Genomic DNA, 23,785 nt, shown 5'->3' with positions numbered 1-23,785 from the left:
GACACCGTGGCTCGGTCGCCCGATATAGCAGGCCGCAGAGAAATCTGTCTCAGCGGGGCCTATGGGGCCTCCAGGCCGTCCTGACTCGGGAGGGGGAGCGGGAATGCCGAAGCGCTTACGGCCAAACGGGGAGAGACGCGCTGCCCCTTGGCCGTCTGCCTTTCTCTCCCCGCCCGCAGGCCGGTCCGAGTTTGCCAGCTTGTCCCTAAAAAGGTGCTGCTTGGCCGGCGGGGGAGGGACCGGCCCCTCCCCAGCTTTTAGGCAGCGGCGGAGGTCCGGGGCGCCCAGCCAGCACCCGCCGCTCCCGGCTCCACTCGGCTCTCTCGTCTCCGCCGCCCGTCTTCTCTTCTTTCTCCAGCCGTCCGTTCCGTCGGTCTCCCAGCCGCCACCGCCGCCATGGAAGCCATCAAGAAAAAGATGCAGATGCTGAAGCTGGACAAGGAGAACGCCATCGACCGAGCCGAGCAGGCGGAGGGCGACAAGAAACAGGCGGAGGACCGGTGCAAGCAGGTGACTGGCCCGCGCCCCGACTACCCCCGGGGAGACCCGACCCATCTGGAGTCTCTGTCCCGGGGGTCCCGGCTCCCCACGCCCTATCAGCATTCCACCCCGCCGGAGCCCTGGGTTTGGGGGCCCTGGGTTTGGGGGCTCTGGGTTTGGGGGCCCTGGGTGCGCTTCGGAAAGTGAGGGACGCCCTTGGTCCCCCTCCCCGTCTCCCAAGGGAGCGAGGGTCCAGAGGATCCCCCCCCCACCGGGGCTCTGAATGCAGGGCGGCCCCGCCTCTCCCAGCTCCCCCTCCGGTTGAGCTCCGCTGTTCTGCAGCGGCGTCCCAGGCACAGCATCTCCTGACCCCCCGCCGCCTTTTTCTCTCTTCCCCCCCGTAGCTGGAGGAAGAGAAGCAGGGCCTGGAGAAAAAACTCAAGGGAACCGAGGATGAAGTGGAGAAATACTCCGAAGCGGTCAAGGAAGCCCAGGAGAAGCTGGAGATGGCCGAGAAGAAGGCGGCCGACGTGAGTGAAGCCAAGGGCGCTGGGGCGGGCTCCGTGATCCGTGGGCTTTCGGGGTATAAGGGTCGAGCCGTCGGGGCGGGCTTGGCCGGGCGCCCTGATGAGCAGCGGCAGATGAGACGCGACGCCCCTGCAGGTATTCCGAGCGCTTTAAGCCCCCAGCAGCTGCTGCCGGCGGCGCCGGGGAGGGGACAAGGGAGGGGCCTGGCAGGCAGCGCGTTCCGTCCAGGGTGCCCAGCAGCGAGCGGAGCTTAAGGGAAGCATCGCCGGGCGCCGGGCCAGCCGCCCCAAAACCTGTCAAGGGCCCACAGTTACCACTGCTGAGCTCCCTTCTAAGGCCGGCTTTGACCCCTGCCGAGAAGGCAACGCAGGTGGCGGCGGCGGCGGCGGTCGCGGGTAATGTTAACGCCCAGCCTCCGCGAAGGCACTCGGCACCCTATAAATAAACGCGCCTTTCGAAGCCCGGCCCGTGTCGGGCTGGAAACCAATCGGGGAAACTCAAGGAGCTGCTAAAAGGTAGCCACTTGGAGGACAGCCAGCGCACCCCCCCCCCCCCCCCGCACGGCGGCCAAATATCCCAGCACGAAGAGACCCACCACTGGGGAGGCTGGCCCTGCCAGGGGGCAAGGCAACAGGCGGCCCAGAGACAGGGGTCTCTCAAGAGACGGGAAAGAGGGAGGCTCTGTTCCCCAGAGCCTAAGCAATGGAAGCCGGGGACCCAGATCTGCCCCTTGGAGCCCCCAGCCTTGGCTAGTGGACCACAGAATGTAGCAGAGGTGGAAGGGCGAGGCATCCCCCCCCCCCCAGATTCTCCAGGTGCTGGAACAGAGCCTCGACTTCACTAGGAGCAGCTTCTTTGTGGGGCCACCTCCCCCCCCCCTTCAGTGCGCAGGCTCTTCCAAGGTGGGCCCCACTGGAGGAGCCAGGATGGGCTGCTGAGGTGCGCAAAGGGATCCCCTTCCGATGATCTAGAGCTGCCTGGAAAATAGGCACTGTGGCCTGGCTCAGAGAGGAGCCCTTTTCCCTGCATAGATTAACTGGAGCCCCTCTGCTCAAGGCGCCCCCAGCTGCCCACTTGCCCCCAACCCCTGAGCACCCAAAGTGCCCCCCAAGACTCCCCTCCCCTCCCCCAGAGAACCCCCACACTTCCCGGGGCCAGGGAATTCAGCAGAAGCTGGAAGGAAGGAAGCTGCTGCCACCCTCCTTTGGCCTGGCTTCTCTCTCCCTCTCGCCTTTGCTCATATTTGGTGATTCCCTGAGCCAGGGGGAGGAGGAGGAGGGGCTGACAGGGGGGAGGAGCAATGCCTTGGAAGTCCAGCTGCTCCCTCCTCCGTGATGGTCCCATCGCCTCCTACTGCACCCGGGGTTCCCCCCTGTGTCCTCCTCCCCCCCCCGTCCCTGTGCAGAACCCACTTTGCCCGTCTTTCTGGACCCGTGTGGGGCTGCTGGAGAGTGTTTGATTTTTAAGGGAACTGAACCTGAACCTGCAGACACCTGTATTCTGGAGGCCTCGGGATGGAGGGGTCCCATCACTCAGAGCAAGGGTCAGCCCAGCAGCAGGAGAACTGAATGGGGAAGGCTGTATTTATATTTGTATTTGTATTTTATTATTTGTATGCCGCCCTTCTCCGGGAGGACTCAGGGCGGCGAACAATTCAAGGGGGGAAAAAAGGGGGAACATAAAAGACAAAATACAAATAATAAAAGTAAACAACAGTCGCACAACCATACATGTCGAGAGGGGAGGGAACTCATCACCCCCAGGCCTGCCGGCAAAGCCAGGTTTTGACGGCTTTTCGGAAGGCCTGGAGAGAGGTGAGGGTCCGAATCCCTGCGGGGAGTTCATTCCAGAGGGCCGGAGCTGCCACAGAGAAGGCCTCCCCGGGTAATAGTCAGGTGGCATTGGCTGGTAGATGGCACCTGGAGGAGGCCGACCCTGTGCGATCTAATGGGTCTGTGGGAGGTAATTGGCAGCAGGCGGTCTCTCAAGTACCCAGGTCCAATACCATGAAGGACTTTATAAGAAGTTACAACTAGCGCCTTGAAGCGTATCCGGAGACTGATCGGTAACCAGTGCTGCTCAGGATGGGTGGAGAAGTTCCTAAAGAAAAGCAGAACAGCAAGCAATTCGGGAGAAGAGGAGACGAAGCAGAAGACTCTTCAAGAGCCAGTGGGATTGCACAAAGAGTGTAATAAAGGAAACAAGCAACCCAAATGGAAAGAGACTCGGGTCACAAAGGGAGAAACAGACGAGCAGCATTCAATTGCTTCTGGCATCAAAGAGAAGCAAAATCTCTTGAAGAGTTTAGCAGAAGATGCTCATAAAAAGGCCTTTAGTTGTATCCGAAATAAGAAGAGCCAGTCCTGCAGCTGCTCAAGGAAGAAAGAAACCCACTCTCAGCCCACTCTTCTCCGCCCCCACCCCACCCCCAAGGGGTTTCCCATCAGACGTTTTTTGAGAGATGGCCTGAAGATGGCAGGAACGAAGCCTGAGACAAGAGAAACACCAGCCAGGTGGAGGAGAGAATCCAAGAGGCCTGAGGAACGCAATAGCAGCCCTGCCCTCAAACAAATGGGGTTGGAGCAACAATAAACAACAGAGGAAGCTTCCTGATATCTGTGCCTTGGAAGACCACCAAGGTGGGCCCCACTGGAGGGCCAGGATGGGCTGCTGAGGTGCGCAAAGGGACAGTAGTTCATGAAAAGGCTGATCCATAAGTATCCCGATGTGGTAATCAACAAAAAACCCACCATGGATTTCCAAGAGAAATCTTGCCGTTCTTATTCGGTGTTTGATCGTGTCATTTCCTTGTGGGAATGTACACTCATAACACAAGTTGATTTCAGCAAAGCACTGCTGCAACCCCCCCCCCCCCAATATGCTGATTAATGAACTGGTTAAGCCTGGCTGGACTGGCTTGAGAAGAATCCTTGTAGCATGGTGATCAAAGCTTTTGCTTCAGGTTGGAGGGGAAATCTGCTTGGGTGCCCCAAAGGGTTAACCCTGGGTTCTCTAGTCTCCAATATTTCCATAAATGAGTTGAGTGCTGATCAAATCTGCCGGCATTTCAGCTTTTGATGGGATAGCTAATAACCCCAGAGGACAGAAATAATAAAACTATTAGCAATCGCAATAGCAGTTAGACTTATATACCGCTTCATAGGGCTTCAGCCCTCTTTAAGCGGTTTACAGAGTCAGCATATCGCCCCCAACAACAATCCCGGGTCCTCATTTCACCCACCTCGGAAGGATGGAAGGCTGAGTCAACCTTGAGCCAGCGAGATTAGAAACCGTGGAGCTGCAGATAGCAGTCAGCTGAAGTGGCCTGCAGTACTGCACCCTAACCACTGCGCCACTATCTATCTATCTATCTATCTATCTATCTATCTATCTATCTATCTATCTATCTATCTATCTATCTATCTATCATCTATCTATCTATCTATCTATCTATCTATCTATCTATCTATCTATCTATCTATCTATCTATCTATCATCTATCTATCCGAGGTGGCACAGTGGTTAGGGTGCAGTACTGCAGGCTACTTCAGCTGACTGCAGTTCGGCGGTTCAAATCTCACCGGCTCAGGGTTGACTCAGCCTTCCATCCTTCCGAGGTGGGTAAAATGAGGACCCAGACTGTGGGGGTGATATGCTGACTCTGTAAACCGCTTAGAGGGGCTGAAAGCCCTATGAAGCTGTATATAAGCCTAACTGCTATTGCTATTGCTATTTTAAAAAGAATAGTGAGATTTAACTTGGACGTTCAAGGTGCTGCAGGAAATACTTCGTCACAAGGCTTCTTCCTTCGAACTCTTCATAGTGCTGTCCACACTTGGAAGCCATGCTCCAAACCGGCCTTTGCCTGGCCCCAAACCAGAGTTCCCGCCCCTGTTTCGGACCAGAGACAAGGCAGAGATGAAGGGAATGTGCTGCCTATCCAGGCCAATGCAAGTTCTGCCCAGAATCAAATGTTTGCTGAGCGCCTGGTTGGGAAAAGTCATTGTCTGTAACTCTGGAGAAACAGAGATGTTGTAAATGGGAGATGCCTTTATTTGCAACCCTCACCCAAGAGGAAGTACTCAGAGCTGCCTTCTGTGGGTTGAGAGAGCCACAGTCCAGGGTCCTTCTCTCGGCCTGCCCTGCCTCCCCTGCCGTCCACCTCACCCGCCCCGATCCCGGGACCATGGCCGGGGGCAGATGCCCCTGTGCTGCAGCAGGATTGCAGCTATTTATTTATTTATTTATTTATTTATTTATTTATTAGACTTATATACCGCTTCATAGGGATTTCAGCCCTCTCTAAGCAGTTTACAGATTTTTAAATTGAGTCAGCACATCGCCCCCAACAACAATCCGGGTCCTCATTTTACCCACCTCAGAAGGATGGAAGGCTGAGTCAACCTTGAGCCGGTGAGATTTGAACCGCTGAACTGCAGATAACAGTCAGCTGAAGGGGCCTGCAGTGCTGCATTTAACCACTGCGCCACCTCGGCTCTTTTTAATATAGATATAGAGATATATAGATATAGATATACATAGATAGATAGATAGATAGATAGATAGATAGATAGATAGATAGATATAGAAAGAAAGAGAGAGAGAGGGAGAGATAGGTATAGGTATAGCGATATAGAGATATAGAGATAGATAGATAGAGATAGAGATAGAGAGAGATGGATAGATATAGATATCGGTAGAGATGGAGATAGAGATATAAATAGCAATAGCAATAGCAGTTAGACTTATATACCGCTTCATAGGGCTTTCAGCCCTCTCTAAGCAGTTTACAGAGTCAGCATATTGCCCCCAACAACAATCCGGGTCCTCATTTTACCCACCTCGGAAGGATGGAAGGCTGAGTCAACCCTGAGCCGGTGAGATTTGAACTGCCGAACTGCCGAACTGCAGTCAGCTGAAGTAGCCTGCAGTGCTGCATTTAACCACTGCGCCACCTCGGCTCTGTATATTGGAAGAAACCCCCCCCCCCAAATCTGCCGGTTCTTCTGGGTACCTGCGAGACCGTCTTCTGCCACATACCTCCCTCAGACCAATAAGATCGCACAGGGTGGGCCTTCTCCGGGTGCCTTCAGCGGGACAATGCCGGCTGGCGGCGCCGAGGAGTAGGGCCTTCTCTGTTGCCGCTCCGGCCATATGGAATGAGCTGCCCCCCAGAGATCCAGGCCCTGCCCACTCTCGTGGCCTTTCGCAAAGCCATTAAAACCTGGCTTTTCCGGCAGGCTTGGGGCTGCTGACCCCTTGATTGAGGTCCAGCCCCCTCCTGATTGGGTGTCTGTTGTGTTCCCTTTTTTAACTTTGTTGTGTCCCATGGTTTTTAATAATTCTTTTAAATTTTTTTTCTTCATTTCTGTAAGCCGCCCGGAGTCCTCCGGGATTGGGCGGCATGGAAATTCAATAAATGAAATGAAGAGTGATGGCAATGTGTCATTCGGTGCCTTGTGTGGATATCTGGAAGCCTTGGAAGTCCAGAATGGGCTGTTTGGAGGGCACTAGGTCTAGCACACCTGTTTGTTCAAGGAAGAAACACTGGAGGTGGGCAGTGCCAGTTTCCAGTGACACCGCTAGGTGGCCTTGAACGTCCTTGGAAGGAATGGGCAAGTGGTGGGGGGGGGGAAGTGGTGGGGGGGGCCAAGTGGGGCAGCGGGCTTTCCTTTCCCCTGCTGGGGCCCTCTAGAGCAGTGATTCCCAAACTTGGCCACTTTGAAGACTTGTGGACTTCAACTCCCAGAATTCTCCAGCCAGCTGCTGGCTGGAGAATTCTGGGAGTTGAAGTCCACAAGTCTTCAAAGTGGCCAAGTTTGGGAACCACTGAGCTGGCTGGGGAATTCTGGGAGTTGAAGTCCACAAGTCTTCAAAGTGGCCAAGTTTGGGAACCACTGAGCTGGCTGGAGAATTCTGGGAGTTGAAGTCCACAAGTCTTCAAAGTTGCCAAGTTTGGGAACCACTGAGCTGGCTGGAGAATTCTGGGAGTTGAAGTCCACAAGTCTTCCAATTTTTCCAAGTTTGGGAACCACTGAGCTGGCTGGGGAATTCTGGGAGTTGAAGTCCACAAGTCTTCAAAGTTGCCAAGTGTGGGAACCACTGCTCTAGAGGACTCTTGCTTGGCTCTGCTGTCCGCAGCCCCCCCGCCCCCCCTCCCAATGCGGAAACCCCAGCGGGGCTGAGCGGAGGCTGCCGCCTGACTTTGAACGGGCTCTTTAAGGCGGGTCTGGCCGGGAAAGCCGGTGGGGCGGGGAGAGGAGAGGAGGGAGGCGGCAACAGCAGCAGCTCGAAAGGCCGCCTCGTTCCGCACCCTCCGCGCCTCTTCCTGCTGGGCGGGCGGACGAGCGAGCGAGCGGCAGAGGGAAGGCGGGCCCAGAGACACCGCGGCCCGAGAACCCCGCCAGCTGGCCCGGTCAGGCACTTCGCTCCTGCACCCGCGTCCTCGGCGGGTCCAGCGGCCCCTCCCTGCCTCCCTTGCTGTCCGCCTCGATCCCGGGACCATGGCCGGGGGCAGCTCCATTGAGGCGGTCAAGAAGAAGATCCAGACCCTGCAGCAAGTAGCCGACGAGGCCGAAGAGCGCGCCGAACACCTGCAGCGGGAGGTGGACGCCGAGCGCCGGGCCAGGACACGGGTGAGCCTCCCTGGGCATCGCGCGTGGAGCCCTCCCCGCATTGTCTGCCGAGGCCCCGCCGGGGCTGCACGGCGTCCCTCTGCTAAGCATGTGCAGAGCGCCTCGGGGCCGAGCAGCAGGCGGCTCTTTCGGGAGGCAGCTCCGCTTCGGATCGCCCTCCGGGCCCACCCTGCTCTGCGCAGCTCCGCCGCCGCCTCCCGTTTTCGGGCTTCTCCTCCCCTTCTCAGTGGGAAATCCTCCGTGGCCCGAGCGGAAGCCGGCGGCGCAAGGGAGCAGCGCCCGCAGCAGCTGCCTTTCGGGAGCCCGCGCTGCTCTCCCGCCGGACTGGTGGGAGAGAAGCAGCCTCCGAGCCTCCCGCTGAGCCTGGCCACGGTCTCCTGCGGGAGACCCGGGCCGGAGCGGTCCGGCTGCTTCGGATTCCCTGCGGGGTCTCGCGGGTGGGCAAGTGAATGCTGGGCTGGCCGAGGATTTCCTTCCTCTTCCTACCTGGGGCGGGGGGGGGGCTTTTAGGAGAGATCCCATAATATGTCTTCGGAGCTCGGGGTTGGAATGAGGGGGTCCTCGGTGGTCTCTGAGCGTGGCTCTTTTCTTGCAGATGAACCTTATCACTGCTGGTGATGTTATACCAGTGTTTCTCAACCTTGGCAACTTGAAGATGTCCGGACTTCAACTCCCAGAATTCCCCAGCCAGCGAATGTTGCCAAGGTTGAGAAACACTGGCTTAAAGCATAGCTGGCTAGAGAATTCTGGGAGTTGAAGTCCGGACATCTTCAAGTTGCCAAGGTTGAGAAACACTGGCTTAAAGCATAGCTGGCTAGAGAATTCTGGGAGTTGAAGTCCGGACATCTTCAAGTTGCCAAGGTTGAGAAACACTGGCTTAAAGCATAGCTGGCTAGAGAATTCTGGGAGTTGAAGTCCGGACATCTTCAAGTTGCCAAGGTTGAGAAACACTGACTTAAAGCACAGATAATATGACCTGTTTTGAATTGAATTGAATTGATTATATTTCTATGCCGCCCTTTTCCCAGAGGGACTCAGGGCGGCTCACAACCCAAGTCGGGTGTGTGTGTGTGTGTGGATAGGGGATACAAATAGGGGAAAAAAGACATAAACAATACCACAATTTTAAAAACAACTCAACAGACACACCATTCGAGCGGGGACAGGAACTCATCACCTGTTGGAACAGCCAGGTTTTAAGGGCTTTGCGGAAAGCCCGGAGGGTGGTGAGGGTCCGAATCTCCACGGGGGGGGGGGGGGAGCTCGTTCCAGAGGGCCGGAACATCTGCAAGGATATAACCAAGTTCAGAGAAGCACCACGGACGCCTCCTATGGGGGAATAGAAAGGCCTGGGGTGGCAGGACTCCCTTTTTTCTTCCTTTCCACAAGGTATCAGGTTCTGGGGTGGGGTAGGGGGTGGTCCATCCGCACAGCCTTTCCCAGAGAGCCAGCATCTTGGGCACCAAGAAGCCTGGTTTGCTGAGGGGGCTTGAGGAGCTGCTGTCTTCCTTGTGCGAAGCATTCGGAGCTGCCCTCCAGTTCAGTTGTGTCTGGGCATCCTTCGGTGTGGAATGCCATGTGGGTAACAAGGGGGTTGGCCTGCCCCCTCCCCCCCCCCATGGCTGATCCAGACTTACTGTGGCTCTGCCCTCTGGCCCAGAGGTCTCCCTTTCCATGCCCCCTGAACTCTTCTTCGTGCAGGGCGTGGAAGGGACGCCGTGACCCGTCAAAACCGCGGTCCACTAAAGCGCGCCCCGATCAAAGCGCGTACCTGACGTCATCAGCAGCGCGACAAATAAAATTAAAAATAAATTAAATTGGAAATTAAATTAAAGCAAGCCGATTCATGTAAAGGTAAGGGTTAGGGTTAGGGTTAGGATTAGGGTTAGGGTTAGGGTTAGGTTTAGGGTTACATTAAGCGTTAGGGTTAGGTTAAGGGTTAGCGTTAGGTTTAGGGTTAGGTTAAGGGTTAGGCTTAGGGTTAGGTTTAGGGTTAGGTTTGGGGGGTTAGGTTTAGATTTACGCGTTAATTTTAAGTTTAACCGCTCACAGCGTGCTGTTTTCGTCGCGCTGTGATGACGTCACGTACGCGCTTTCGTCGAGCGCGCTTTAGTCTACCGCGGTTTTGTGGTGGAACCAGGGACGCGCTCTCTCCACTAGCTCTGCTGTTTCGAGGCGGGATCCCTTCAGAAGTGACCCCCAGGCCTTGATGGCTCAGCAGGGATTGGCTCAGGCTTCCATGAAGCCGCCTGGGGGGCCCTGGATGCCCTGGCTGGCAGCCCAGAAAGGAGAGCCGAGTCTCTGGGTGCAAAAACCCCACCCTGGAAGGTGAAGCTGTAAATTGGGCTGCTTGGACTTTCTGTGCTCCTCTCCTACCCTGCGGCCTGGGTGCTCGGAGGCGCCTCTCCGGCCCAGGCCTGGTTGCTTCATCCTGGGTTGGACTGCGCCCCCCCCCCCACTTCCTCTCCAGCAAGTTGTGTCATGCGCCAGTATCCTGCCAGGCGCCCTCTCCAGAGCCCTGGGAAAGAGGCTGCTTCTCTGACCCTCGGTGTGGCCGAGTGGCTCCCGCCTCTGCGAGTTCTCGGGCCTCCCCATGCCAGTGACCTGGCAGGATGCCCCTCCCTTGCCTGGAATGTGTGGAGGGGGGGGGCTGCCTCGCTCCTCCCCCCCCTCCTCTGAGCATGCAGCCCACCTCCATTGCGATGTGGCTGCAATAAACAGGAAATCCTCCCCCCCACCCCAGCTCCCATTGTCCTTCTCCTCCGGGGAATAGGCTGCTCTGGGAGGGGTGGGGGGCATTCCTCCCGCTTTAGTCAGCCCTGCCTAAGAGAAAGCAGCAGGGCTTCCTCCCCCACCCTTGCTGCCGCTTCACCCCTCCCCATCAGCTTTTTGCAGGAGTTGAGTCAGCCTGCCAGACAGGCCTGTTAGGGAGGGACCAGGAGTCCGCAGCAGTGTGGGGAGCCCCTCCCGCAGGCTACTCCATGGAGCCTCCTCTTCTGGAAGAGACTCCAGCTGCCTCCAGGGTATCTCAATGGGGTGGGGGAAGGTCTTTTTTCTCCTCCTCCTCCTCCTCGGTGCTGTTGGAGTTGCTGTGCCCCAAATCTTGAGGACCCTGGCTCCATTTTTATCCCTTTATGGGTTCATGGGTCACTTCCGGTTCCAGCAGTCTCCTGGCCTGCCACGCCCAAGGCCCCCCATTCCTCCTCCTCCTCCTTCTTTATGCAGCCCCTGCTGGCTTCTGGGGGCTGTACGGAGAGGCTGCAAAGCCCCCTGGGGCATCAGAAGGTTCCCAGGCCCCAAGGCAGGATGTGGGATGAGAGAGAAGGGATGGGGGGGGGGGGCTGAGTGGCAGGAAAGCCAGCAGCTCTGCAGAGGGAGCCCTGGAGAGGCTGTCTTCCATGTGTGTGTGTGTGGGGGTGGGTGGGCTGGTGGGCAGAGATGCCCAAGCAGAGACGTTGTGCCCAGCAGAAACACCCCTCTTTCCTCATATAGCCAGGCACTGCCCTACTCCAGCTCTCCTCATCCGCTACTCTGCCCTTGGGGAGAGGTTGTGGAGGCTGGAGAAAGACTGCCATAAAGGCACAGGGTAAGCTGGGCATCATCAAGAGCCGAGGTGGCGCAGTGGTTAAATGCAGCACTGCAGGCTACTTCAGCTGACTGCAGTTCTGCAGTTCGGCTGTTCAAATCTCACCGGCTCAGGGTTGACTCAGCCTTCCATCCTTCCGAGGTGGGTAAAATGAGGACCCAGATTGTTGTTGGGGGGGCGATATGCTGACTCTGTAAACCGCTTAGAGAGGGCTGAAAGCCCTATGAAGCGGTATACAAGTCTAACTGCTATTGCTATCATCAGCTCCCATAAGTAGACGCAGACTATGAACTCCACAGGAAGGGTAAAGGGGCTTTTATTGAGATTGGCTATAAGAATTGAACCTTGCAGGCCAGGCTGAGAGGGGGGGGTCTTCTTCCCCTACGGATTAGGGAGGCGTCTGCCGCAGCCCCTTCTGCTGGGGCCCGGAGGCCTCTTCCACCCCTCATTGCTCCATCAAAGCCATCATGTTCCTGGAGGCTCACTGGAGGAGAACGCTTGGTGTTCCTGGGGCTTGCAAAGCAGGGATCAGGAATGGAGGAGTTTAAGATTAGATTAAGATTTAATTTATTTGTATGCCGCCCTTCTCCGGGAGGGACTCAGGGCGGCGAACAACTCAAAAGGGGAAAAGGGGATACAAACACAATACACGTAATTAAAATACACAAGAGTCATACAGCCATACATGTCGAGAGGGGAGGGGAACTCATCAACCCCAGGCCTGCCGGCACAGCCAGGTTTTGACGGCTTTCCGGAAGGCCTGGAGAGAGGTGAGGGTCCGAATCCCTGCGGGGAGTTCATTCCAGAGGGCCGGAGCTGCAACAGAGAAGGCCCTCCCCCGGGTGGTAGCCAGATGGCATTGGCTGGTAGACGGAACCCAGAGGAGGCTGACCCTGTGAGATCTAATAGGTCTTTGGGAGGTAATTGGCAGCAGGCCGTCTCTCAAGTACCCAGATCCAATACCATGAAGGGCTTTATAAGTTACGACTAGCACTTTGAAGCGTATCCGGAGGCCGATCGGTAACCAGTGCAGCTCGCGGAGGATAGGTGTAACGTGGGTGTACCGAGGTGCACCCACAATCGCTCGAGTTGCTCAGCACAGACTGAGGCCGGAGGGCTGTACTCAGGGCCGGGGGGCTGACCTTCTGGCTGTGGTTGTAGGATGGTTTAATCCTCAAAGTGTCTCTGAGGAGGGCAGAGAATGGGCTCCTCTGTGGCTGCTGTTGCCCGTCAGAAGGACCCTTGCCGGGTGCTTCCTAGAAATCAATGGCCTTTGAGGGGGGGGTGGGGGTCTTGCACTGGATGCCTCGGGGGAGGGGGATTCTGGTATTGGTGGGAAGAATGAGCAACCTGGCCCTGGATGTTGGGTCCCCCCCACCTGGGCGGGTGGGAGTGAACTGTGGCACGACAAAACCGCGCTCGACTAAAGCGCGCCCGATTAAACCGCGTCGCTGACGTCATCAACAGGGCGACAACAGCCAGCGTGGAGAAAGAAGGGCGCTTTAAATAGCGCTTTGAAAGCAAGCCGATTCAACTTAAGGTAAGGGTTAGCTTTAGGGTTAGCTTTAGGGTTAGGTTAAGGGTTAGGGTTAGGTTTAGGGTTAGGTTAAGGGTTAGGTTAAGGGTTAGGGTTAGGTTTAGGGTTAGGTTTAGGGTTAGGTTTAGGGTCAGGTTAAGGGTCAGGTTTAGGGTTAGGGTTAGGTTAAGGGTTAGGGTTAGGGTTAGGGTTAGGTTTAGGGTCAGGTTAAGGGTCAGGTTAGGGTTAGGGTTAGGGTTAGGTTTAGGGTTAGGTTTAGGGTTAGGTTAAGGGTTAGGTTAAGGGTTAGGGTTAGGTTTAGGGTTAGGTTTAGGGTTAGGTTTAGGGTTAGGTTTAGGGTCAGGTTAAGGGTCAGGTTTAGGGTTAGGTTTAGGGTTAGGGTTAGGTTTAGGGTTAGGTTTAGGGTTAGGTTTAGGGTTAGGTTTAGGGTCAGGTTAAGGGTCAGGTTTAGGGTTAGGTTTAGGGTTAGGTTTAGGGTTAGGTTAAGGGTTAGGGTTAGGTTTAGGGTTAGGTTTAGGGTTAGGTTTAGGGTTAGGTTAAGGGTCAGGTTTAGGGTTAGGTTTAGGGTTAGGTTTAGGGTTAGGGTTAGGTTTAGGGTTAGGTTTAGGGTTAGGTCTAGGGTTAGGTCTAGGGTTAGGTCTAGGGTTAGGTTTAGGGTCAGGTTTAGGGTTAGGTTAAGGGTTAGGTTTAGGGTTAGGTTTAGGATTAGGTTTAGGGGTTAATTTTAGGTTTAGCGTTTACAGCGTGCTTCTGTCTTCGTGCTGTTGTCGCCCTGTGATGACATCAGCTACGCGGTTTCGTCGAGCGTGCTTTAGTCGAACGCGGTTTTGTGGTGGAACCGGAGTGAACCTTCTGAAGTGAAGGGTGTGAAGAGGCCATTCTGCTGCCGGGATGAGCCTTAAGGTCTTAAGGGCACTTTATCTCTTTGCAGGCCGAGTCAGATGTGGCCTCTCTGAACCGCCGTATCCAGCTGGTGGAAGAGGAGCTGGACCGAGCACAGGAGCGCCTGGCCACCGCCCTGCAGAAGCTGGAGGAGACGGAGAAGATGGCTGACGAGAGCGAGAGGTGGGACTGAGGTCCTCTGGGAGGCAAGCCAGGACCTTCCTCTGATCTGCCCAGATGAAGCCACGGGGCTCCTGGGAAGGGCCGGAGAGTCCTTGTTGTTACCGAAGGGATCAGAAGAAAATCAGTGTAGCCCAAGGAATCTGCTTCCAGGAGAAGATCCCCCCCCCAGTGCTATGAATTGTGTTGGGCAGCCAGGGATCTCCAAACATTTCCCGTCTCGGGCAGCTGCTTCAGCGATGCTCCCACCCGATGCTTAGAGCTTTCCATAGACTTCCTCTGCCATGTATTTCGAGGGCGCCTTGGGGGTCCTTTGGGAGGGGGAGGGGGCCTCTGACTGCCATCTTGGGGATTCGGTTGTTCTCCATACGCAGAAAATGCGACCTGCAAATCGGAGTCTCCTGTGTGCGGCAATGCTCATTTGGAGCCCTTCTCTGCTAGCAACAGGGTCGAAATAGCGAATATTTCGGGTCTGGTAGAGGCGTCTTTGTTGGAAGAGCTGGAGTCTCTTGTCATGCCTGCTGACACCTTCCGGGCCTCGATGGCAAAAATGGCTGCTGTCGGGGTGACGAAAGAGGCGAGCAAAGGGAGTTTTCCAGGTGTAATAATCCTACTTGCTCTCCAGTCCCATTCCGCCTGCCTAGATGGCTGCGGAATGGGACTGTTGGGTTGCCTGAACCCGAACCCAGGGCTTTTTTTAAAAAATATTTTTTTATTTCCAATTTCATAACATACAATCACATGTATACTATACATAGCCAGCATCATATAGTATTAAATAATAATTACATCAGTTCCTCTTGTCAACAAGGCCCAGAAAGATAAAAACCCATTATTAGCTCTTCTGCTCTCCATACACCTTTCTTCTACCTCTCTCCAACTTCCTATCTTCCCTCCATCATCCTTTCCTACTCTACTTCCCCTTCCTTTCTCCTTCTCCTCTCTCTACATTCCACTCCTCCTTCTCATCCTCCTCATCTTCCCCCCTTACCCTCTCTCCTATCCCTCCCTTCCCATCTTTCTTCTCCCTTCTGTTTCCCATTCTTCCTCTCATTGGTGTATTTCCGCTTCATATCAATATACTTAACATATCCTAATTTTAAAGAAATAATAATTATAATAATTGATATTAATAATAATTAATAATGTTATCTGGTGTATTATGCACAAACAGACAAAATACTGGCGCATAATACACCAGACATCACACTGGTTGAGAAAAATAAGGTCACAATCATAGACATCGCAATACCAGATGATAGCATAGTCGCCAAGAAGGAACATGAAAAAATTGCAAAATACCAGGATTTAAAAATCGAAATTCAACGACTATGGCACAAACCAGCAGTGGTAATTCCAGTGGTAATCGGCACACTGGGTGCTATTCCAAAAGCACTGGAATTGCATTTAAAACAGTTAAAAATTGACAAAATCCCCATCAGTCAAATGCAAAAAGCCGCACTGCTTGGATCTGCACGCATATTACGAAAATACGTTACGACGTCCTAGGCCCCTGGGTGGGCCCGACTAGTAACCAATGCCAAATCCAGCGAAACAACTGGCCGCTGTGATATAATTGTATAATAATAATAATAATAATGGTAATGAAAATATAAGAGAAGACAGTATACATGTGGAGTCAAATTACATTAAAATCTAACACGTCTCGTCAAACCTGATATATATCCCTCCCCCTACCCTCCCCCCCAACCCCCCCCCAACCTTCCCTCCCCCGACTTCCCAGAACCCATACACGGTATAGATTTTTAACAGTCTAAAATATATTGGAAAAAGAATAAAAAATTGATAACAGCTTTTGAAGCACTGGACTTGAGGGCTGCTCCCAAAGGCAGGGCAGTCGAAGCCCAGGGACCCATAGACCAGGGTTGGGCACTCCAGGTGCCGAGCAGACACGGATGGGCAAGGCAGGAGGGGCTCCTGGGCACTTGTGGCACCTGTGGAGGTTGTAGTCAATTCCCCAGGTCAGCAGCTGCGGGGTGGGGGGCTTTCTTGACCGAGCCTTGTTTCCCCCCCCAGAGGCATGAAGGTCATCGAAAACCGAGCCATGAAGGATGAGGAGAAGATGGAACTGCAGGAGATGCAGCTGAAGGAGGCCAAACACATCGCTGAAGAGGCGGACCGCAAATATGAGGAGGTGAGCCCCGGGGGCCGGGACAGGGAGGCGGCGGCTGTGGCCCTGGCTGCCTTTCAGAGGGGGGGGGGGGCGGCATCCAGCCTGCCCAATTAACGTGGCCCTTTTCTTGCCAGGTGGCCCGTAAACTGGTGATCCTGGAGGGGGATCTGGAGCGCTCGGAGGAGAGGGCAGAGGTGGCCGAGAGGTGAGTAGCTCCTGGAGTTGGGAGTGCAGGCGGCCCAATGGGCAGGGGGCATCTTTTGGGGGAGGGGGGATCAGCCAGCTTCCCCCTCCCTCCTTCCCCCTGCGGTGGGGAGAAACACATGGCTCCCCCGCTGGTCCGTTCTTGGCTCCTGTTTGAGAAAGGATCCCAGGCCCCTTTGCCCCCTGTGCTCCTGGCCTCTTGGCTCCGTAGGGAGCAGATGGGCCAGAATGAGTTGAGACGCAGGGCGGGCCCCGTGTGTGTAAGCGGGTAGGTGACTTCCGTGCTACCTGCATGGAGGGACTTCCGTCTTCTCTGCTTGTGCCCTCAAGAAGCTGGGCGCCCAGGTCATTGTCTTAGCTGAGCCCCTGGTTTCAGGTGACCCCGGGGGCCTGTCCCAACCCTGCTTTTCTAGGAAGGGGCAAGACAAATGGGACTGGCTCTTCAGAGGTGCCAGGTGGCTCATTATCTTGGCACAAACATCACTTGTGCCCCTTTCATGGCTTCTCCCGGTTCCACCACAAAACCGCGCTCGACTAAACCGCGCCGCTGACGTCATCAACAGGGCGACAACAGCACGGAGACAGAAGCACGCTGTAACCCCTAAACCTAAAATTAACCCCTAAACCTAAACCTAACCCCCCTTAACCTAACCCTAAACCTAAGCCTAACCCTAACCCTAAGCCTAACCCTAAAGCTAACCCTAAACCTAATCCTTACCTTAAGTTGAATCGGCTTGCTTTCAAAGCGCTATTTAAAGCACCCTTCTTTCTCCGCGCTGGCTGTTGTCGCCCTATTGATGACGTCAGCGACGCGGTTTAATCGGGCATGGCTTAGTCGAGCGCGGTTTTGACGGGTGACGGCTTCTCCCCATTTGGAGTTCTGAGGCAGCAAATCCTGGGCAGACGCTGGGGTGGGGGCGGTGGTGGGTGGTGGGCAGCCTTGGCTGTGTCGATCATGCTGGCCTCCTCCTCCTCCTCTGGCTAAACTTTGTGTTGCCTCCCCAGCCGTGTGAGGCAGCTGGAAGAGGAGCTGCGCACTATGGATCAGGCCCTCAAATCCTTGATGGCTTCAGAGGAAGAGGTACTGAGTAGGGGGCTCTCCTGCCCTCCTCGTCCTCCTCTCTTCCGCGCCTTTCGCTGCGCGCTCTCTCCTGCTTTTCAGCCGGTCCTCGGTTTTCAGCCTTTCTCCTCCCTTCTGCCTCTTCTGCTGAGGTTCTCTGGCTGGCCTCTCCCTTGGGCACTGCCCACTGTCCAGTGGAGGCTCAGGACCAGGCTGCACCCCCATGGCCGAGGTGGCAAAGGGACGTGTGGAGGGGCAGCCCCTTAGGAGCCTCCCATGGCCTGACTTGACCTGTGAGGACGCAGAGGTAACGGGGGTGGGGGGGGTTGTAGTGAGGCTGGGGAGGGAGGGGGGGCTAAACAGCAACATCTTCTCACAGAAGCAGCCATCGAGGCCTGGATCACACCGGGAAAGTAACACAACAGCCTCTTCTCATCCCCCGGATGGAAAGGCAGGCTGGACATCTATCGGCCAAGGGCAGGCTCTTCAGGGGAGCCTGCTCCCCAAACTCCCGCATGTCCAAAGCTGGCTGGCCGAAACTCCCCGTGTCCGAAGCTGGCTGGCTTGGGAGACATGTGAGAAGAAGGTTCTGCTGGAGTGATAAAGGAACACCCCCCCCCCCAAATCCAGCTGATTTTGGGCAGCTCAGTTTCCAGCCCTGCAGAAGGAATCTCTCTGGGAGCCCCCTTTTTCTCTCTCTCCACTGATGCTCTCCCTCCCCTCTTTCCCCTTCCTTCCTTCCTTCCTTCCTTCCTTCCTTCCTTCCTTCCTTCCTTCCTTCCTTCTCTCCTGCCTCTGCGTCTCTCTGTCTGGCTGGGACACAGTAAATGTGGGGACCTTGAGGAAGAACTGAAAATTGTCACCAACAACCTCAAATCTTTGGAGGCTCAAGCTGACAAGGTAGGGGGAGGGGCAGCTGGGGAGGGGAGGGGCTGTAAGAGAGTGGGGGGGGTCTCCCCCAGCAGTGCAAAGGCCTTGTGTAGGGGGGGGGAAGGGAGGGCTGCAGGCTGCTGTGCCTCCTATTTTACCCCTCCTCTCTCTTTCCTCTTTGCCAAGTATTCCACCAAGGAGGATAAATACGAGGAGGAAATAAAACTGCTGACGGACAAGCTGAAAGAGGTGAGGGGAGACACCGCTTCTCCTGGCCGGGGGGGGGGGCATTGGGGGGGGGCGGGGAAAGGACTCCGTAGGGGTGGGGTGGGGAAATGGAGGGAGGGTCTGGCTCTGAAGGGTCTGCAGTGTGTGCTCAGTGCCCGGCCCTTGGCAGGCAGGCAGGACGGATGGGACGGGCTGCTGGTGTCCCCCCCCCCCCCGTGCCCCCCAGCAGTGGCCCAGAAAAGAGGCAGTTCAGTAGAGTGCTAGAGAGTGGAAAGTGAGGAGCTAACCCTCCCACCCACCCCCGACGGCCAGAGATTCTCACTGCAGGGGGAACCTGCACCAAGAGAGCTGTCAGGTCCCACGTGGGGAGGGGGCAGGCGCTTCCATCTGAGGCCCCCCCTGCACTGGCTCCTCTCCCCTCTGCTGCCGTGGTCTCCCTTCTAGCAATAGCAATAGCAGTTAGACTTATATACCGCTTCATAGGGCTTTCAGCCCTCTCTAAGCGGTTTACAGAGTCAGCATATCGCCCCCACAGTCTGGGTCCTCATTTCACCCAGATAGATGATAGATGATAGATGATAGATAGATAGATAGATAGATAGATAGATAGATAGATAGATAGATAGATAGATAGATAGATAGATAGATATAGAGAGAGGGAGAGATAGATATAGAGAGAGGGAGGGAGGGAGAGATAGATATAGATAGATATAGAGAGAGGGAGAGATAGATATAGAGAGAGGGAGGGAGGGAGAGATAGATATAGATAGATATAGATAGAATAGATAGATAGATGATAGATAGATAGATAGATAGATAGATAGATAGATAGATAGATAGATAGCAATAGCAGTTAGACTTATATACCGCTTCATAGGGCTTCCAGCCCTCTCTAAGCGGTTTACAGAGTCACCATATTGCCCCCAACAATCTGATAGATAGATAGATAGATAGATAGACAGACAGACAGACAGACAGACAGACAGACAGATAGATAGATAGATGATAGATACATAGATACATAGATAGATAGGTAGAGATAGAGATATAGATATAAATAGCAATAGCAATAGCAATAGCAATAGCAGTTAGACTTATATACCGCTTCATAGGGCTTTCAGCCCTCTCTAAGCGGTTTACAGAGTCAGCAAATTGCCCCCAACAACAATCCGGGTCCTCATTTTACCCACCTCGGAAGGATGGAAGGATGAGTCAACCTTGAGCCTGGTGGGATTTGAACAGCCAAACTGCAGAACTGCAGTCAGCTGAAGTAGCCTGCAGTGCTGCATTTAACCACTGCACCATCTCCGCTCTTTCTGTGGCCTGACCACCCAGAGCCGCTGCCCTTCCTTCCCAGGCTGCAGGAGGTTTACGTACCGTAGGGGCCTGGGGGAGCTCTGCTGAGCCCCCTGCCTCCCGCATGCCCTGGCCCAGGCCAGTCCCGGAAGCCCCGAAGGGTGTGCCAGGCCAGCCGCGCTTCCTTACCCAGAGCGAGAGGATGAAGGGGGCGGGGGGGGCAAACAGGAGGCAGTGGATGTTTTCCTAGGGATGAAGGACATCTCTGCCCTCGCCTGGCATGGCCAGAGCCCTGTTCCTGGGCAGGGTGGACTGGCAGAACCAGCGCTGTGCCTGCCCTGATTCTCTCTAGCCTCGTCCTGCCCGACGGGAAGGGAAGCAGGGAGGAGAAGGTGAAGCTCCAGGGAGCCAAGGGAGGGGTCATGGCCTACTTTGGAGGTCTCAAATGGGGAGTCAGGAATGCCCCTTTCCCGGGGAGGGGGGGGTTGGGGCTTCTGGGCCATTGTAAACTCCTTTCCTCTCCCTGCCCCTTCTCCCACCCTCCGCCCCCCAGGCTGAGACTCGGGCGGAATTTGCCGAGAGGTCTGTGGCAAAGTTGGAGAAAACCATTGATGATCTAGAAGGTAAGCGCCCCTTCTTCCCCCTTAGTGCTTGGCCTGGGGGGGGTCGATGCCTGCAGGCAGCTATGGAGTTGGGGGGCTATGGTGAGACATCAGTGCCTCCGCGCAAGAGTCCCCCCCCCTTCCCCTCTTCCTTCCTCTCACTTTCACTCTTTTCTCCTTCCACCTCCTCCTCCTCCTTCTCCTCACCACTGCCTGGCTGTCTCTCTCACCCCCCTGCCTCACGTCCACCCTCCCTGCACGCTGGCTGCAGACGAGGTCTATGCCCAGAAGATGAAGTACAAGGCCATCAGCGAGGAGCTGGACAATGCGCTGAATGACATCACCTCCCTCTGAGCCCCCGCACGGCCGCACTGCCCTGCCCGGCCACCCCCTGGCACCCCCCACCTTCTGCAGATGCCTTGTCAGCACTCTCCCCTTCCCCCCACTTCTCCACCCGGGGGACGGGACGGTGGGGTGACGGGGTGGGGGGGATTTCCATGGAGGGAGCTGGGCTCTTCTGTACCCAAGTGCCTTAGGGCTGCACTCTGGGGGGGCTGGCTGTGCCAAGAAAGCAGCCTGCCTTATGTGGGGTGGGAGATTCGGTGGGCCGGGGAAAGGCCCCTGCCTGGGTAGGACAGGAGGGCGACAGACCCCAGGCCCCTGCCGGAACCTCCTGGCTCTGCTTGTCCTTCCCCCTTGCCTGTCTTCCATGTTCTGTTCTCATCTTCTTCGTTTCAATAAACATCTCTCAAGCTCTCCTCCTCCTCCTCTCTCCATTTCTGCCTCTTCATTTGGTTGCGTCCATCAAGCCTCATGACCATCGGTCTTGCCGCCCCTCCCCTCACCCTTTTGGGCCAAGTGGAGGAGGAAGGGGGCCCAGGATTCCTTGCCAGCAACCCGTCTCAGGTTTCTCCGGCTTGGGCTTCCCAGGGTGGAGGGTGAGGACCCAGATGAGGTCCAGGCAAAGCATGGGGGGGAGAACAGGTCCAGCCGTTCCAGGCTCAGCTGTCTGCCAGTGCCCCAGATGCGGGAGCCCAGCTGCCTTCCCTCCCGTGGGGGCAGCAGTGAGAATCGGTCAGGGCTGTTTCCAGAACGACACCCTGGCACCCCGTAGCAGCACCTGCATTAAGAAGGCAGATGTTTCCTGCTTCCTCGCCTGCAGATGTTCGAGGGGACCAAGGTGGAAATCGGGGGTGGGGGGTGGGGGTGTTGATTGACTGATTGTCCCAGGAGAGCAGCAGCCTTCTCGGGGGGTCTGGGAGAGGCTTTGGGGGAGGCAGGGTGAACGGGGCACCCGGCCTCCCCGGTTTCTGTTTTCCTCTGCACTGACGGCTGTGTCTTCCTTCCTTCCTTCCTTCCCTTTCTTCTCTCTTTCTCGCCACCACCGACGCCTTCTCTAGCACGCTTCCAGCAGGAGGCAGAGAAAAACCGTCTCCTTGCTAGAGAACTCCGGCTGGTCCTCAACGGCCTCCACAACTGAGTTAGCTTCCCGGGAGGGTCACTCCTGCCCCCCCCCCCGGGGTGGACGGGGCTGGAGCAACACTTGGCAGCCGGTGCTGTGTGTGTCCCTGCGGGAGGGCAAAGGGCTCATTGCCCAGGTGGCATCCAGGAAAGAGGGAAAAACCTTGGTTCTCCGCCAGCCGGGCAGCAGACGCTTGGGGGCAGGGAGGTGCCCAGGGATGGCTTGTTCCTTGGTGGGGAGGGCATGAACTGCACACAGCATTGCTGCTGGGGAGGGGGGGCACCTGGAAGGAGCATCTACCTGGGCTGGAGAACTCAGGGGTGGTGGCACAATCCTGGGGTTTTCCCACCTTCTTTGAGCAGCTGCCGCCCTCTCGCTGTCTTGGCACTCTCAGCCACCTGTGATGCACTGCTGGTGGCGTGGGTTTGTCCTGGCCTTCTCTTAGCAACCAAGGGGGAGAAGTCTGCCCGCTGGCATCTTGGGCAGCCCCTTCTAAGTATCCTGGCATCCTTGTAGCTGCTGCTCTTCTTCGGAAGAACCGAGACTGACATGCCCCTTGGGTGTGTGTGTGTGTCTGTGTGTGTGTGCCTTCCTTGCTTCCTCTCACTCGGACGGCTCTCAATCTGGCTGTGCGCCTGCTGTGCGTGGTGTGTCCGTTGCGTGCCTTGTGTTTACAGAGAACCTGGCCAGTGCCAAAGAGGAGAACGTCGGCATCCACCAGGTCCTGGACCAAACTCTTCTTGAACTGAACAATCTCTGAGGGGCTGCGCTTCCCCCGCCCCCCTGCTTCCCCAGCCCCCCACCCGCACCTCTGGGAGGAAGGACGGCCTCCTGCAGCCCAGGCTGAGGCCATTCCATGTCCAGCTGGTGCAGCGCCTCACTTCCCAGTGCAGATATTAAATCAAGCTGACCAGCCAGGATGGCGTGTCCCTGTGTCATTTGTGGGGCTGGGAGCGGGAGGGTCCCGCCGGCTGCAGCCCTTTCGCAGTCCGATCTGTGGGGAGGGTTTCCTGGTCTCTCTGCTGTTAGTGGCCGGCTGGGTGTTGGAAAGAGGGCTTGTGAGGAACGGAGAGAGGTGATTTGGGGGTCCTTGGACCAGCCGCTAAGACTGCCCAAGTCTTGAAAGCCAGAGGTTTTTTTGGGGAGGGGGGATTTTTATTTTATACACATAAGCACATCAACAGAACACATAAACACATTAATAACTTAACTTAAAAACAACATAGGAACAATAAGTTCCGTCGTATATCATACCGCAGTTCCAAATCGGTTTCTTTGCAGTTAGTGTTTTCCTTTCTATACATTTCTATCTTGCGTTCATAATCTCCTTATTCGTTATCCATTTTTATATACATTTCTTTATTTATTTATACTTAGCTACTTAGCACCCAGCACAGCTCTCTCCAACGAAGTGAAATTTAATGTGGAGAAAAGCAAGGTTTTACACTTAGGCAGGGCCTGGCTCACAACCAGGAACTATGAGTGGGGGGTCTTGGAGTCCCAGTGGACGATCCTTTAAAACACCAGCCAGCCATCTGTGGCTCAGAGGCACAGAGTCAAGATATCTGCGGGACCGCCTCCTGCCACATACCTCCCAACGAACCATAAGATCTCACAGGCTGGGCTTCCTTCGGGTACCGTTGACTGGGCAATGCCGGTTGGCGACTACTCGGGGGAGGTCTTTCTCTGTAGCTGCCCCAGCCTTGTGGAATGATCTACCCACAGAGATCCGGACCCTTCCCACTCTCCTGGACTTCCGGAAAGCCGTTAAAACCTGGCTGTTCCGGCAGGCCTGGGGCTGTTGACCCCAAAATATGGTCCAGCCCCATTAAGAACGGAGTGCATGGTGTGTTGTTTTTAAATCTATCTTTTCTTTCCCTCTATTTTTATTTATTTATTTATTTATTCTGTACTGTAAGCTGCCCGGAGTCCTACGGGATTGGGTGGCATATAAATGTTATTAAACTTGCAAACAAACTTGCAAACCTGGAGGGTTAGCACCGCTTCCTTAAGGCCCAGTAAGGCCTGGAATCCTGCATCCATTTTTGGCCCCCACGTGACCCCCCCCCCCAAAAAGAGCCCGAGGCTTTGGGAAAAGGGC

General features: G+C 55.5%; 1 protein-coding gene across 8 annotated transcripts; it reads left to right on the top strand.

Moving 5' to 3' along the window:
* Positions 1 to 281: 281 nt before the first annotated feature.
* On the top strand, positions 282 to 22,604 carry TPM2 (tropomyosin 2). Of its 8 annotated transcripts, none has more exons than XM_087715218.1 (9): positions 282 to 510; positions 885 to 1,010; positions 13,698 to 13,831; positions 15,866 to 15,983; positions 16,097 to 16,167; positions 17,172 to 17,247; positions 18,283 to 18,345; positions 20,174 to 20,243; positions 22,362 to 22,604. In XM_087715218.1, exons 1-9 carry the CDS (start codon positions 397 to 399, stop codon positions 22,442 to 22,444), a joined length of 855 nt encoding a protein of 284 aa, XP_087571344.1. In that variant the 5' UTR covers positions 282 to 396; the 3' UTR covers positions 22,445 to 22,604. The 8 variants fall into 8 exon arrangements, with proteins under 8 accessions (XP_087571344.1, XP_087571343.1, XP_087571342.1 ...); XM_087715217.1 differs by lacking the exon at positions 22,362 to 22,604 and adding an exon at positions 20,494 to 20,986 and having other exon boundaries at positions 284 to 510; XM_087715216.1 differs by lacking the exon at positions 17,172 to 17,247 and adding an exon at positions 18,051 to 18,126 and having other exon boundaries at positions 285 to 510.
* The last annotated feature ends 1,181 nt before the right edge of the window (positions 22,605 to 23,785 follow it).

Source organism: Thamnophis sirtalis, unplaced genomic scaffold (genome assembly GCF_051295495.1).
Source record: "Thamnophis sirtalis isolate CommonGarterSnake01/CBP01778 unplaced genomic scaffold, rThaSir2_p1.2 scaffold_5, whole genome shotgun sequence".
Taxonomy (NCBI): Eukaryota; Metazoa; Chordata; class Lepidosauria; order Squamata; family Natricidae; genus Thamnophis; species Thamnophis sirtalis.
Note: the sequence above shows the minus strand (reverse complement) of the source record. Positions and strands in the feature narration are given on the sequence as shown.